This window comes from Plecotus auritus, assembly GCF_963455305.1.
Source record: "Plecotus auritus genome assembly, chromosome: 9".
Lineage (NCBI taxonomy): Eukaryota > Metazoa > Chordata > Mammalia > Chiroptera > Vespertilionidae > Plecotus > Plecotus auritus.
The window spans coordinates 74,418,043-74,434,314 of NC_137783.1; the positions used below are offsets into that span (position 1 = coordinate 74,418,043).

The following is a 16,272-nucleotide window of genomic DNA, read 5'->3' on the forward strand; positions in this document are numbered from 1 at the left end:
CCCATATCAGAGTAAAGGAGGCACCTCAGCTCCTGACTAAAGAGTCCCTTGTAGTTTAGATTTCATTGCCCTCTATAGATGATTTCTAATCACCTTTATTTCAATCTTTCCCTCTTCTAGCTCTTTCCAAAAATGCTCAACTATCTACCAATTTAAAAAACACACACAGACTTCTCTTGATTCTATATCCCCTTCTTTCTTTATTCCTTCATAGATAAGTTTCTTGAAAGAATGGTCTACATTTACTTTTCTTTTTTTATATATATAATTCTTTATTGTTGAAAGTAAAGAATTGTTGAAGAAGTTCTCTTCCCCTCCCCACCCCCATTGATCCCCTCCAGCCCATACCTGCTGGCCCACCCTAGACCTTCACCACCCCACTGTCTGTGTCCATGGGTTATGCATATATGCATACAAGGTCTCTGGTTGATTATCTCCCACCCACACACCCTTCCCCACCTTCCCTCTGAGATTCCGCACTCTGTTCCATGCTTCCATGTCTCTGGATCCACTCCGTTCATCAGTTTATTTTGTTACTTAGATTCCACATATGAGTACGATCATGTGATACTTGTCTTTCTCTGACTAATTTCACTTAGCATGATACTCTCCTGGTCCCTCCATGCTGTCTCAAAGGGTAAGAGATTCTTCTTTTTACTGCTGCATAGTATTCCATGGTATAAATGTACCACCTCTTTTTTATCCATTCATCTATTGATGGGCACTTGGGCTGTTTCCAGATCATAGCTATTGTAAATTGTGCTGCTATGAACATAAGGGTGCATACATTCTTTCTGATTAGTATTTCAGGTTTCTTAGTATATAGTCCTAGAAGTGGGATCACTGGGTCAAATGGCAGTTCCATATTTAATTTGTTGAGGAACTTCATACTTTTTTCCATAATGGTTGCACCAGTCTGCATTCCCACCAGCAGTGTACTAGGGTTCCCTTTTCTCCACATCCTCACCAGCACTTGTCATTTGTTGATTTGTTGATGATAGCCATTTTGACAGGTATGGGATGGTACCTCATTGTCGTTTCAATTTACATCTCTCTGATGATCAGTGACTTTAAGCATTTTTTCATGTCTCTTGGCCATCTGTATGTCCACTTTGGAGAAGTGTCTCTTAGGTCCTTTGCCCATTTTTTAATTGAATTGTTGTCTTCCTTTTATTAAGTTGTATGAGCTCCTTATATATTTTGGATACTAACCCTTTATCAGATATATCATTGCCAAATATGTCCTCTCATACAGTGGGCTCTCTTTTCATTTTGTTGATGGTTTCTTTTGCTGTGCAGAAGCTTTTTATTTTGATGTAGTTCCATTTGTTTATTTTCTCCTTAGTTTCCTTTGCCCTAGGGCCTAGGAGATGTATCTGTAAACATTTTGTTACAAGAGATGTCTGAGATTTTGCTGCCTCTGGTTTCTTCTAGGATTTTTATGGTTTTACACTTACATTTAAGTCTTTTACCGATTTTTAGTTTATTCCATGTGTGTGTTGTAAGTTAGTGGTCTAGTTTCATTTTTTTGCAAGTATCTTTCCAATTTTCCCAGCACCATTTATTGAAGAGACTGTCTTGACTCCATTATATACTCTTGCCTCCTTTGTCAAATATTAACTGAGCATAAAAGCTTGGGTTGATTTCTGGGATCTCTGTTCTGTTCCATTAATCTATATGCCTGTTCTTGTGCCAGTACCAGGCTGTTTTGATTATGGTGGCTTTGTAGTACAACTTGATATCTGGTATTGTGATCCCTCCAACTTTGTTCTTCTTTCTCAAGATTGCTGCAGCTATTCAGGGTCTTTTTTGATTCCATATAAATTTTTGGAGTATTTGTTCTAGCTCTGTGAAACATGCCATTGGTATTTTAATAGGGATTGCATTGAATCTGTATATTGCCTTGGGTAGTATGGACATTTTAATGATGTTGATTCTACCAGTCCACGAACATGGTATATTCTTCCACGTGTGTGTATCTTTTATCTCTCTTTTAACATCCTATAGTTTTCCGAGGACAGGTCTTTTGTCTCCTTGGTTAAGTTTATTCCTAAGTATCTTAATTTTTTTGTTGCAATGGTAAATGGGATTGTTTGTTTAGTTTGTCTTTCTGATATCATTATTGGTTTATAAAAAAAAAAGCCATCAATTTTTGGGTGTTGATTTTATATCCGGTTACATTGCCAAATTCATTTATTAAATCTAGAATTTTTTTGATGGTGTCTTTAGGGTTTTCTATGTACAATATCATGTCAGCTGTGAATAATTAGAGTTTTACTCCCTCATTTCCAATTTGGAAGCCTTTTATTTCTTCTTGTCTGATAGCTGTGGCTAGCACTTCCAGTACTATGTTGAATAGGAGTGGTAAAAGTGGACATCCCTGTCTTATTCCTGTTCTTAGGGGAAATGGTTTAGTTTTTGCACATTGAGTATGATGTTGGCTGTAGGTTTGTCATATAGGGCCTTTATCATGTTGAGATATGCCCCATCTATTTCTACTTTGCTGAGAGTTTTTATCAAAAATGGGTGTTGGATTTTGTTGAATGCTTTTTCTGGGCCTATTGATATGATCATTACACTTACTTTTTCTTTACCTCTTCCCACTCACTCCAGTTTGGCATCCACCCTCAGTACTCTGAACTCCTCTGCAAAGATCATTAATTATCTATTCATGCCTAAATCCAATGAATTCTTGTCATCTTTAGCTTGCTTGACATATTTTCAGTGATTGAAAGTACTCCCTCCTTTAAATTTTCTTCTCCCTACATTTTAAAGATATTTTTTCCCTCTGCATTCTACTTTTATTTCTCTAGCCTCTCTTCCTTGGCAGGGAGGGGATGCTTCTCTTTATTTACTCACTCCTGTGAGTGCTGAACAAATAGTGTAGGATTCTGTCTTCTTCACATTTTGCGGGGGTAGAGGGGAGTGGGGGTGTGTATAGAGGAGAGTAGGGAGTTTTTTTTTAATTGGCTTGTTTTTGCTACCTTTAGGTTGGTAAACTAAGCAAATACATATATTCCTTAGTCTTGGAGACCAAATATAAATGTGAAAGTTAAAATAATATTTGTAGTTACAAATATAAGAAATTTAAGTATAACACTTAAACAATCTAAAAGTATCTGCTAAAACTAGGTTAAAATTAATAGTCACCAAAATTGGACATCTATATATATAAAAACCTAAGCAACCATTACAGCTGGTCAAGCTATGATGCGCAGTGACCCACAATTAACCTCCCACAGCCAGCAAACCTCCTGCATTTCCTCCCCATGGCTGGCCAACCACCCATGGTTTCTTCTCCCATCTGGCTGGCCCTGATCGGGACTGGGCAAGATGGCCCCAATTGCCAGCCAGGTTGAGGGGCCCTACCCGTGCACAAATTCGTGCACCAGGCCTCTAGTAATTATATAAAAACCTGAAATTTATATACTCACAGCTCCCAAAATATATCTACAAAACCAAAAGGTCCACTAGTAAATTAGTAGCTAATAAAATTTTAATTCTCCTGATATAACACTTTCCAAGATTGAAGATTAGAAAAGAATGAATATTTACTTATATGTAATGTTTATTCCATTCAGAGTTGAGTCATAATGGCAAAAACTCAACACCAGCCCCCCCTATGAATCTGTGGGTGTGTATCCCCCTGAGCTGTAAGTAACAGACTCCTAGACTAGCAGAAGGCAATAAATAGCTGAAATGTCTTCTTCACTGTTGATATTCCCACTTCGTGGTACCATTCACATCTTTGACCTCAGTTTATCAGTACTATCAATCTCTAAATTTTCAGCCTAGATCCCTCCGCCAATCTCCAGAATTATGTATCCAGAGCTTGTAAATGGCAATGCAGAAATTTTACTCCTAGCACAACTCATTTTGCTCCAGCACAGACATAATATATCTTGATTTCTAATTATTTAATAGTCTTTCACAATATCTTTATATATAGTAGAGGAATAAGAACTAAATGTCTAAATTAAATATATTACATGCTCTTTGAGGACTAGGTCCATATTTCATCCACTTTGTATGTTCAGTGACCAACAGAGTGAATGGCACATGGTCAGCTCTCAGTAATTGATTGCATTTGTTCACTCCTGACAGAAACCTGGAAGCAATCTTCAACATCTCTCTAACCCAGCCATGGGCAAACTACGGCCCGCAGGCTGGATACGGCCCGTTCGGCTGTTCTATCCGGCCTGCGGAGCCGAAAGAGCGGAGGGTTCTCTTGCTCTCCCCTCCACTCCTTCACCAGCAGCAGTGTTAACATGGCAACGTCGGGAAACATGGCCGCAGCTCCTTCTTCTGAGTGTGTGGATTTATATCCGCCCATTCAGTAGAAGGAACAACCTCTCAATCTTCCAGAGGCTCCTTGTAATGCCCGCGGACGCGTCCCCCGACATCACCCTGGGAATACGTAGACATGTTATCGTGGTGATGTAGGGAGACACGCCCCTGGAGAGCACAGGATCAGAGCATTAGCTAAAAAGGAGACCAACAACACTGTTCCCACTGAAGTTGATGTTTTAAAGACCAAAAACCTTTCAACCCAGTCTACATTGCCATCTACATCTACGTCCCGGGCATAATTTGGAAGTTGCACTAAAGAAAATGTTTAATTTACTGTTTACACATTTTGTTCTTTTCTATTTGTTTTAGTTTTAAATTATTTTATTATATTTAAGTTTAATTTGAAAGGCTTTTGTACCTTTCCTTTGTTAGGCAATTTTATTTTGCCTTTGCCATCTTCAATATAAGGTATGTTATTGTGCTATGATTCCTCCATTTTTTGAAGTTTCAAATTATAATAATTAGTGTTTACATTCTTGTTAAAATGTTTGAAATGAATAAAACTATTGAAATAAAAAAAAGACCGTACTCTTTTACGTAATGATGTTTACTTTGAATTTATATTAGTTCACACAAACACTCCATCCATGCTTTTGTTCCGGCCCTCCGGTCCAGTTTAAGAACCCATTGTGGCCCTTGAGTCAAAAAGTTTGCCCACCCCTGCTCTAACCTCTCACATCACACCACTGCCACAGTTGGAATCCATCATTCCAGCAGCTTCCCACCCAGTTGCAACTTCAGAATTTCTCTTTGGAGGGTTTAGGAGCAACAGCCTGGCTGGAAGGAGAGAAGAAGCCCTCCAGCACATGGTGCCATGTATCTTCTGTTTTACTGTGAACACTCTCATTATTGAGTCTTTACATTCACAGCTGATAGTAGTTACCTGAGTACATCATGACTCTTCATATCTTCAGAACCATTGTTCATGCTGTTTCTTCTGTTTCAAGTGATCATAAAATCCTTTTCCACCTGTCTAACCCTTACTCCACCTTCTCAAATCCACTCAAGTTTCATCTTTTGGAAGACTCTCCTGTGAAACTTTCAATTGAGTTGATTGCCTCTCCTTTGAGCTCTGTGTGGAAATCTCTTATCTTAGCTCTCACCACTTTAAATTATAAGTATTTGTTTGTGTCTACCCTCCTCACAATAATCCTCTGAGGTAAATGCTATTATTAGCACTATTTAAAAGATGAGAAATTGAGGCAAAGAAAGGTAAAGCAGCTTTCCCAAGGTCAGCAGCTAGTAGGTAGTAGAGCCACAGTTCACACCTAAGCAGTCAGATTTTAGAGCTCCCACTCTAACCCTTAAATTCTCAAGGACAGGGGCCATGCCTTATTCACATTTGCATCCCTGGTGTCTTCCATGGTGCCTAGCCCATGAATGCAATAAATTTAATTTGATGGTGAGTTGAAAATTAATGCATTTTTAAGCTGTAAAGCAAAAGCTATACATGTTCCCCAGCAAAGTTTCACCCAATGATTTTAACATCTATTGATAATTTTTTAAAATATATTTTATTGATTTTTTATAGAGAGGAAAGGAGAGGGATAGAAAGTCAGAAACATCAATGAGAGAGAAACATCGATCAGCTGCCTCCTGCACACCTCCTACTGGGGATGTGCCCGCAACCAAGGTACATGCCCTTGACCGGAATCGAACCTGGGACCCTTCAGTCAGCAGGCCGACGCTCTTTCCACTGAGCCAAACCAGTTAGGGCTCTATTGATAATTTTATCTGAGTAAATAATTTCTATAATGGTTGAAAAATAGGGATTTTCCTAATATAATTTCTTCTATGTGTGTTAGTTCACATTCCTCTGTCAAGAATTGTCATCCCCATACCTAAAATTTTAAGCATAAGTATGCACGCATAGTTCATTGTGTTACAATCCATTTCTATCATTATTCATTCATGATACTCAAATTCTCCCACATTTACTAGCAGTAAGTGGAGGTACATTCAAAAGCTAGCTCCAATTTCCTTTTTTCCCCCAGTAATTACTGTTTATTATTAATTTTTACATATCCTTTTAGTCTTTTTTTCTATGATTATATGTTTATGGGGTTTTTTCCATTGTAGTTTACATTCAATATTATTTTGTATTAGTTTCAGGTGTACAACGTAGTGGTTAGACAATCATATACTTTACAAAGTGGTCCTCCCAATATTTCAAACACAATGACACTATACATAGTTATTACAATGTTACTGACTGTATTTCCTATGCTGTATTTTACATCCCCATGTCCTATTTCCTTTCAACATGTCCTCATCATTCTTTGAAAAGCTTGCTTTCTTGCACAAGAGCTTTCAAGGGCATTTAATACTTTCCCTCTCTCTGCCCTGGAATCAGCCTTCTCCAGAGTTTGATTGTGTTTGGTGGAGAATGGCATTTAGAAACCAAGATCTGCAGGCACGTAATATATTTCAAAATGGTAAAATAACACTACCTGTTTCCTTGGGTCAGCATATGGAAGACTGGTGAGATTTGCAATCTTAACTCTTGCATTACCTGAGTGACCTTGGCAACTCCCTTCATTCCTTGCAGCTTGATTCCCCTTCTGGAAAGAAAGTGCAACAGATTAAGAATGTATTTCTTAACGTTTTCGGGGTCAGCAACACGTTTGGGAATCTGATAAAAACTATAGTCCCAATTCCCTAGAGACAAACTCAAGTAGGCAAAAATTTGCATACATTGGGGAGTGGGGGAGGAAGGGCTGAGGTTCCGAAGCCCAGTTGAGGTTACAGATCCCTGCATTAAGGTCCCTTCAACGCTAACATTCTGTTAATCTATAAGCGACCATGCTGCTGTCAGAATGATTCCTCAGAGACATCAAAATGTGGAGGGATTTATATAGAAATAAAATGAGAAAAGGATACAAAGAAATGAGCCTGTGAGCAATGCTATACTTTACATCCCCATGTCAGCCACAGTTCTCTGACCCTGCCAAAATTAAGACACACCGAAGTCATAAGTGAGAGGTTTTGGCGGGAAGGTCCCGGGTGGGCGGAGAACGCAGAAGCTGGGGAAGGAGACGCAACCGCAGGCCCGGTCCAGGTCGCTGCATTCCTCCACTCCGCCCACCAGGGTTCGCTCTCAGCCTACGGCTAGGACGCCGAGAAATGGGGCGGACTGGGGTGCACGCCCGCCCCTGGCAGCAGCCAAGCAGCGGGGAGAGCTCAGTGCGCCGCAGCCCGGAAGGAACGTGCAGTCCAGGCCCCGTCGGTCTTCCCACCTTCCCTCCCGCCGCCGACGTCGGCGCTGCTCTGGTCGCCATGGTGACCAATCCCGGCCGGCCCCGCCCCCGCCCCCGCCCCCTGCCGCGGCCCCCTGACGTCGGTGCACGTCAGCAGCGGCGCGCGCCTGGCTGGGCCCAGCGGAGCTGGAGGGACGGAGCGAGGAGCTAGCCGAGCGGCCGTCGCCCGAGCTCAGCCGCGCCGCCCGCCAGCCCGCGCTCCAGGCTCCAGTCCGCCGTGTCTAGCAGCGGGACCCAGCATGGTCATGGCGGATGGCCCGAGGCACTTGCAGCGCGGGCCGGTCCGGGTGGGGTTCTACGACATCGAGGGCACGCTGGGCAAGGGCAACTTCGCAGTGGTGAAGCTGGGGCGGCACCGGATCACCAAGACGGAGGTGCGGCCCGGGCTCGGCGGGGGCGTCCGAGGCGAGGGTTCGGGAGATGAGCTGTTTTCCGAGAGGGGCGGCTGCAGAGGGGCCTGGGGAGACCCCCGAGGCCGGATCACTAGCTGAGGCGAGAGGGCCTGGGACTGAGGACCCAGGGGCCGGGTCACTTGGACCGAGTGTCGTCCAATTGAAAACCCGACCAGTCGGGGCTTTGCCTTCCCTACGCCACTCCCGGTGGCCACGCGGAATTTCGGCCAGAGCCTTCCACCCTGGCCGTGACCTGGTCTGTGGCCTCCGCTCGGGAGCCCAAGTTCCGCGTCTTCCCTGCTTTCGACTGGGGGTGGGGTGGGAGGGGAAGTGAGGTGCTCCTGGGCTGCGCGGTGAGGGACGCCGCCAGCCCCGAGGAGGGGACGCCCGCGCTCGGACTCCGGAGACGGGGCATCGCGCGTCCCCGTGACCTCGGCGCCCCCCACGGCCCCGCGAGGAAGGGACCCCCGTGGCCGAGAATGCCCGGACGGCCACTGTCATCTCCCTCCTTTTGCCCGACAGTGTCTCTGATTTGGTGGCAGGCTGGCTTGATCTAACACTCCAGACAATGGAACTGGTTACAATGGTCACCTCTGCATTTGCACGGTTGGCGGGTTGGCCTTTCTTATCCTGGGCTGTCGCTTTACCAGGTGTGCCTCCTGGCTGTGCACACGCGTTTCCTGAGCCGCAGCTGACTCCGCTCTGCACTCGGAAAGCTCCGCTGCTTCCCGGCGGATTCAGCACTCTTCCCTCCCCCCCCCCCCCCTCACATTTTAATGCACCGCACATATTTCCTCACAAGTCTCTGTTCTTACCTAACCGCCCCCTTCCTTCCACTGCCTCAAGCTGCTCTCCTCGGGGTCTCTATTTTAAGATGTGCAAATTAAATACTTTAGAAAAACGGTAGAAACAGAACCATTCTTTATGAAAAAACCTTGTGTTTTTGACGTATTCCACTCTGCCTCATTGTAGTTGTTCTGTTATTTCATCATTTTTCAGTTTGTTCTTTTCCAGTTTTCACCCCTTTCAGTTTTTCCCCATATTAGTGTGGGTGTACTAGGGTTTGAATGTGGAATAACAGGACCTTTTTTATTTTTCAGAAAGGCAGTGTAAGGTGAAGGGCATTTGACAACTTGAGTAATTTTCGTAGCTGTTTTTCTTAGAAGTTTTGCTTTTTTTTTTTCTTTGTTTTTGTGAAGGAATCCATTTCCAAAAAAAGGGGTGTATGTCATTGCGTCATCTTCACTTTTCACCCTCCCTTACTGATCTTGAAGTAACCCAAATATGACTAATTTTTTAGCATCAGTACCAAGGTTACAGGTTGTCTTCTCACAAATTTCTCAATGTTAGCAATTCAGATTAAGTTTGTAATGATAAATACTGTGACTAACAGTGAGATTACTTAATCTGATCCAGCATTTTTTTAAATGAAGAAATTGGTTCCATTCTTCTAAAGAACTATGGTCTAATGATAGGCCATTTCTCCTTTAAATTACATTAAAAGAAGGCATTTTTAAATTGTATTTTTATATGAGCCCTTGCTTAATAACTGTCTAAAAAGCAAATTGCATGTTACAAAAGCTACAGAACTTTGAACTATATATTGTTATGTGGTTAAATTCCAAACCCGTCAGTTCATATCATTTTTTTTCTCATCAGGTCTTATCATTATTACTAGCAAGATTTAATTGTGAGTTGTTATTTATTAGATGAAATTTGGGTAATAGAGTATCTATTTAAGTTCCGACACATTCTGTTGAGCTTGACAGTTCAAAAGATGTCAGTTTTAAACCGATATATCTTGTAGAGCTAGGGGGCACTGTGAAGTAGTATCATGATTTGGCTAGCAGATGGAGTGAGATCAATTTGTAATTGAAGGCACAGGTCAGATTATGAAAGAGCACCCAGATCCTGAATTGTGTGTGTAGTGTATGTGTGTGTAAAATGATTTATGTTAAGAGCTAAATTTCTAGTCCACAGAGCCCATCTCCTTTGTGCTTTTCTAAAGAAGGTGTCCTTAGCATATAAAAAGAAATAGTGTGTATGTGACATAGGGTGAGTGTGTTTGTGGTGATTTGGTGTGATTGGAGATATTCAAGCTGAGAGGGGTGAGTGAAATAGCAGGGTAATTAAGGAAAGGTTCCTGTAGATCGCAAGTTTTGTAAAGTTGCTGTGAACCTTTATGGTAATTTGCATTTAGAATTATTTAGATGCAATTGTAAGAACAATTGTTCTTAGAGTATACTATTTGTTGTTAATGAGGGTTTTTAAAAAGAAGTATTTGTTATTGTCATCAATTCACTGTATATTTATGTCTTTAATAAATACAATAGCTACTTCAAATATAAATAAAATGGCTAGTGGAAACTTTAAAGTTTCATTAAACATTATTTTAGGTTCTCATTGCTGAGCATAGTACAGTAATTACAGTGAAAACAATGTATAAAGAACAGTATCAGCAAAATATAATTATACTTATTGCTTATAAAAGGTCCTTCAATATAGTATACTTTAACATCAGTATCTTTGTGTGTTTTAAAACTAGAGGTCTTTTTTCTAAAATTAGAACCCAAGACAAATTTTAGGGCTTAGTTTAAACATCAATGTCATGAACAATTGGACCCTTTTATTTTGAATGGGCTCTTCTCCGCCTCTTGTTCTGTATCATTAAAAAATAGTGTTTTCTACAGAGCTTGGAAGATCCAAGACTGTTGGCATTTTAGGGTGAGAAATCAGTAGACAAAAGAGATCGTCATTTTGGTCAAATCAGTTAAATAGCTTAACATTAAGAAATATAATTACATCATCATTTGAAGCAGTATTCTTATGTTGGAGCTCTGTGTAAATTTGCAAACAAAAGGGAAGGCTTCCTAATATAATGCAGTACTTCATAAAAGCTTTGTAGTATTGGTTTGTGATTTATGAATTAGAGTAGCTAATTTTATAAAATTAGCATAATGGGAAAAGAATAATAGCATTTAGACTGTTAAACTATTTTAGGCAGTAGTGCTATGTGTCCTTGAGTAGTGTTTTATTTTATTAATACTATACTAGCAAAGAACGTTTTTCTTTTATCTGATTATATGGCTAGTTTTTTTTTGTCTGTTAAATAAAATTCCAGAAAAATCACTTGTACCTTTAAACTTTTTCTTGTTTTCTGACTATTAAAGAAATATAGTCTTAATGTAGAAAATATAAAGAATAGTTCACAAAAAAGTACATGTATAATTTCTTCACCAATGGGAATAAAACATTCTCAACATTATGGCGTGTTTCCCTCTAGTCATCTTTTTTAATGCATTTTTCCATAGATGAGATCACATGGTAGGTACACATATATACATTGTATCCCTTTTTCCACTTACAGCCTGAGCATTTTGCTTATTATATGTAACTTGATAAAACATTTTTTTAATATTTTTATTGATTTTTTTAGAGAGAAAAGGAGAGGAAGAGAGAGAGAAACATCGATCAGCTGCCTCCCACACACACCTTGACTAGAGATGAACCCACAACCAGGGTATGTGCCCTGATGGGGAATGGAACCAGCAACCTTTCGGTGCTCAGGGCAGTGCCCAACCAACTGAGCCACACCGGCCAGGACTTGATAAGACATTTTTAATAGCTTCTGTGTTCTACCTTGCAGATGAATCCTATTTTACTTAATAATTTCCTTATTATTGAACATTATATAGTATCCAGTGTTGACTTACAGTAAATAACTTTCACTGAATGATTTTTGTGTATATAATTCTTTGTCTGAATTTTTTATTTTTTCAAGAAGGAGAAATTGGGGGTAAATTCCTAGAAGGGAAATTACCAAGTGAGAAGGTTATTTTTATATTAAAGAGTAATATATTTTTATCAAATTTATCATGTTTAGCTAAAGAACACATGAATATGTGGTCCATGGAATCTTAAATATATTTCACAGAGATTCTGAAAATACCTTATTAAATGGCACCTACCCTTTAAGAGAACCTGGAATACAAAACTTATAGTAAGGGCATTCTGAACACTGCTTTTGTTCAATGAAAAGCTTTCTGTATGCATTTGGGGCTTTTATATTTAGGCATAACTCTTTAACTATTACATTAAAATGTATTTTTAAAGTTTTCCAAATAAAGTATCAAAGTTGCATTTTTGGTGCAAGGGTAAGAAACCAGAGAAGGGTATATCATACCCTGATTGCAATATTTCTTGAAGAAGATAACTTATTTTTTTAAATACAATTGAATTTTATACTTTGCTTTAAAATTTTAAGACTCCTCTAAGTACTCTTAGTATTAATCTTGTGCTATGTAGTAGTCCAGATTTCAAGCAGCAGCTGTACTATGTGCAACAGAAGGACTTGCCACCAAATAATTTAATCATCCATATTTGTATCTAGGCCTATTTATGATCGTGATAAAATAAATATTTTATTTATCATGGAAGATATATGCTTTATTATAAATTGTCTCTAGTTTCTTGGCACCCAGACTAGGAATATTTGGCAAATTATTCTGTTCAAAATACTCTGTTCTTTTGGGGCAGTTGAGGGAGGCAAATATGCAAAATAAGAGTTGTGTAAATTTTTATATTCTGTAGAAACTTTAAACTTTAACAGAGTTTAATGTGTTCTTATTTTAATTCCACTGGGAAATTGTATCTCAGTAAGAGGCAATTAAGAAAACATTTATTTGGAAATAACAAACTGGCCTCGATTCTTGGATTCACATTATGACATTTGATTTATGGCCCACTGCTGATGACAGATTCATTACCTTGGAGCCAAATGGATTCCAGAAATTCATTAAGATACCTTTCTTTCCTCTTTGGTGTACTTAGTACTTCTACCTTCCGGCTGCATAGTTTTTATAAGTTATTTATGTAAAAGTTCCTTTATACAGAACATTTGTGGAGAATGCGATTTCACCCTTCAAAGAGAAAACAGCCCATGTATCCAGTTTCAGATTATTTGAAGAATGAAAGAATTACATTTGGGAATGTAATTTAAAAATCATCATTTTAAAAATACTTTAAACAGGTTAAGAGATGAATCTTGGATGGAGTAAGCTAAAAAGTGATGCTAAAATTTGTTTTAAGTTCTTTAAAATAATCATAGTATTTATGTGTTTTTCCTCCAACTACAAAAATAATTGTAGACATTGCTTATTCAATGTAGACATTGTTGAAAAGCTCAAAGAAGAAAATAAATATCCTTAATTCCACCATCCAGAGCAAGAGATAATTAAGTTCATATCCTCTTAGTTATTCACATATGTTCTATATATAGGTAATAAAATTGATGTCATGTATATATATAATCTGTGTTTTTTAATTAATGTGTTAGTAACATTTCCCAAAGTTTAAAAAAAACACACTTTAGTTAAATACTATCCTTGCACATGACTGACTGTATTTTATTTATCAATTTCCTGTTCTTATTTCACTTTCTCACTGTTTCTCTTTCAAAAATAATGTTTCAGAGAGCATTCCGGTATATGCATCTTTGTATACCTGTCTGATTATTTCCTTAAGATAATACCATAGTTATGGAAATTCTTGTCAGGAAATAGTCTTTACATCCATATCTTATGGCATGAGATGCCAAATTATCCTAAAATAAAAAAAGAGTACCTATTAATTTTTACCAGGAAGAATGCATATTTACCCGGAATAAGATTTTTAAACCTTTTCCAATTTGATGGAAGAAAATAATATATCTTATTCTCATTTGCATTTCTTTGATTGCACAATTTCATGTGATGACTATATTTATTTTGTGAATTGCTTGTTTGTTCTTTGGCCCATTTTTTAATTGAGTTGTCTTTTTGTAAATTTGCTTAAATAATTTTTAAGATAGGAGATTATTTTTAATCATTTATAGTCTTAAAAATTCTCAGTTCAATTTTTATGCATATAAAAGTATACTAACATTTTTACCTTTACTCCAATTGGTTTCGCTTACCCATCATTATAATAAAATTAAATCTTAATGAGGGCTTAATTCATTATATAAATTCTTGTATTTTAAAAGTCAAATTTTAAATTGGAAAAAAAGTCTAATTTATTTACCCTTAAAGGTCATTAAAGAACTCCATGTCAGTTTTACTACTGATTTTTACTGCTTTCAGAAACCCTTTCATTGTAGACTACTTACTCACATTCACTTTTCAGTCAAATAATGTTCTGATTCCCCATGTGATTTGACATAAAAATTTTAAATGTGTATTTATTTTTTAACTTTAAAAATCTAATTGTATGGTAAGGATAAATCTGCTTGCTACTTTAGAGGGACAGTATAGAATTAGTGTGTTAGTAGTAAATGACACTGAAGCAGATATTACCTGAGACAGCAAACATGTTAATGCCTTCTGATTTGTTACTAGAAGAATAGCTCTTATTGTGTACTTCCTTATAAAGTTCCTCAAAGCCACTCGTGTGTGTTGTTTCTTTAAATGTATGAGATTAATATTTTTTATGAGAAGTGAAATAACTTTTTCTACATTTATCATACAGGGTAACAGCATTAAAGTATATTTTGAAACATGAAAATATTCCTTTTATTCATCAGTTTAACATTATTTGATTTCTGCTCTTATATTTAATCTGTGCAAATTTGTATTTTACGTAGTTGTTATATTTGTGTGTATTTTTTTTTACTTAAGATTATTGGAAACATTTCTATATATAGTCTTAACTAATATTTAAGTCTTAAAGTATACCCATTTTATAAAGAATTTAGAAATTAAGAAAATGACTAATATTTCACAGAGAAGGTAGCATATTTGATAAATGTAATTCCATTTTCTTTTTCTTATTAGAAAAGTATTCATTTTAATCAAAGAGAAATTACACAGAAAAGTATAATTTTATTTTTTAAAAGTAAAAAATAAAATAACCTGTGATTTTTTTTTCACCTACTGATAACATTTCATTATATTTATATCTAGTTTTTCCTGGTCTTTTTCCTTGTGTTCAGACTGCACTGATTGCCTGATTTTAATTTAATGGTTTAGTCTAAGCATTTCTCCATATTATTAAAAGGAACCATTTAAATAGTTAATATTAATAGTCATAATATAATGTAATTATTTCTCAGTTACTGTTTCTATTTTTTTAATGTTATAAATTATCATTTCAGATTATTTCTTTCAAATAATTTCTTAGAAGTAGAATCTTTAGGCTAAATGGGATGGATGATTTTTAAGGTTCTTGACATTGTCAAATTACCTTATAGAAAAGTTATATACTATTTTATATTCCTAGAAGCCACATATAAAAGTGGCCATCTCTTTGAACCTTAGCTCACAAGGATGTTTACATTTTAATCTTCGTAAATATAGTAAGTGAAAATGGTATCTTTTGAGAAATAAGTGACATATTAGGTATTTTGTTGCTTTTTTGTTTTTGTTTTGTTGCCCTGACTGGGAATCAAACTGGAGACCTTCTGGTACATGGTATGATGGTCAATCAACTGAGCTACACAAGCCAGGGCAATATTTTGTTGTTTTTAATTCACATTTTCCTATTTCTGAGGTTACAGTATTCAGTGTTGCTGCTTTACATGGGATTTAATAATCATTCTAGTAATCATTTTAGCTTATCCAATATGCCCTCCAAAGTTGTATAGGAAACTTTCTTTTTGAACACTTGCAGAAGGAATATTAATTTTTCAATCTCCAATAAATTCATTAAAGGTTATTTTTAAAACAATGCATACATATCTAATTAGTCAGAAACAGCAGTTTGGGTCTCCACAGCAGACCCATCCCAGACTGCTCAGCGAGGCAAAAGCCAGTGGGACCGCAAGCACCTGCAAGCTGACACCTGCAGGACTAGCTCTGTGGGGAAGTACAGCTCAGAACAGGGACAATCAAGGCGTGACACTCAAGGCAGACCCAGCCTCTGGGCTAAGGAGTCCCGAACCACTGGACAGATGGCATGAAGACATTGGGGTTGAACTTCACTGGTAGCAAGTTGGAGGGGAGATTCCTCCCACAAATGAGACATCAATAATCAAGTCTCAGTTACAACAGGAGAACCCAAGTAATGCACACAAGGGGCACTCATTGAGCATCCAGCTCAGCTGAACAAAGAGTCTGCACTACTGGACCCCTCAAGATACTTTCTACATTAGGCCAGCCCACAAAGAATGGTAGGCGGAACAGTTCTATCTAATACATAGAAGCAAATATAAAGAGACAGCTAAAATGGGGAGACAAAATATGCCCATGTTACCTTCCTAAGGAATATTGAAAATATTCAAGTATAGAGTTATCTTTTTA

General features: G+C 37.9%; 1 protein-coding gene across 3 annotated transcripts in view; it reads left to right on the top strand.

Annotated features, from left to right (window-relative positions):
• The first annotated feature begins 7,683 nt into the window (after positions 1–7,683).
• The window catches only part of SIK2 (salt inducible kinase 2), a 130,849-nt gene continuing 122,260 nt past the window's right edge, over positions 7,684–16,272 (top strand). For 2 of the 3 annotated variants that reach the window (XM_080642425.1, XM_080642426.1), the window contains exon 1: positions 7,684–7,981. In XM_080642425.1, coding sequence (XP_080498551.1) covers positions 7,847–7,981 — 135 coding nt within the window. In that variant the 5' untranslated portion in view covers positions 7,684–7,846. The remainder of the gene's footprint in view (positions 7,982–16,272) is intronic. The other variant, XM_080642427.1, reaches the window with a different exon arrangement.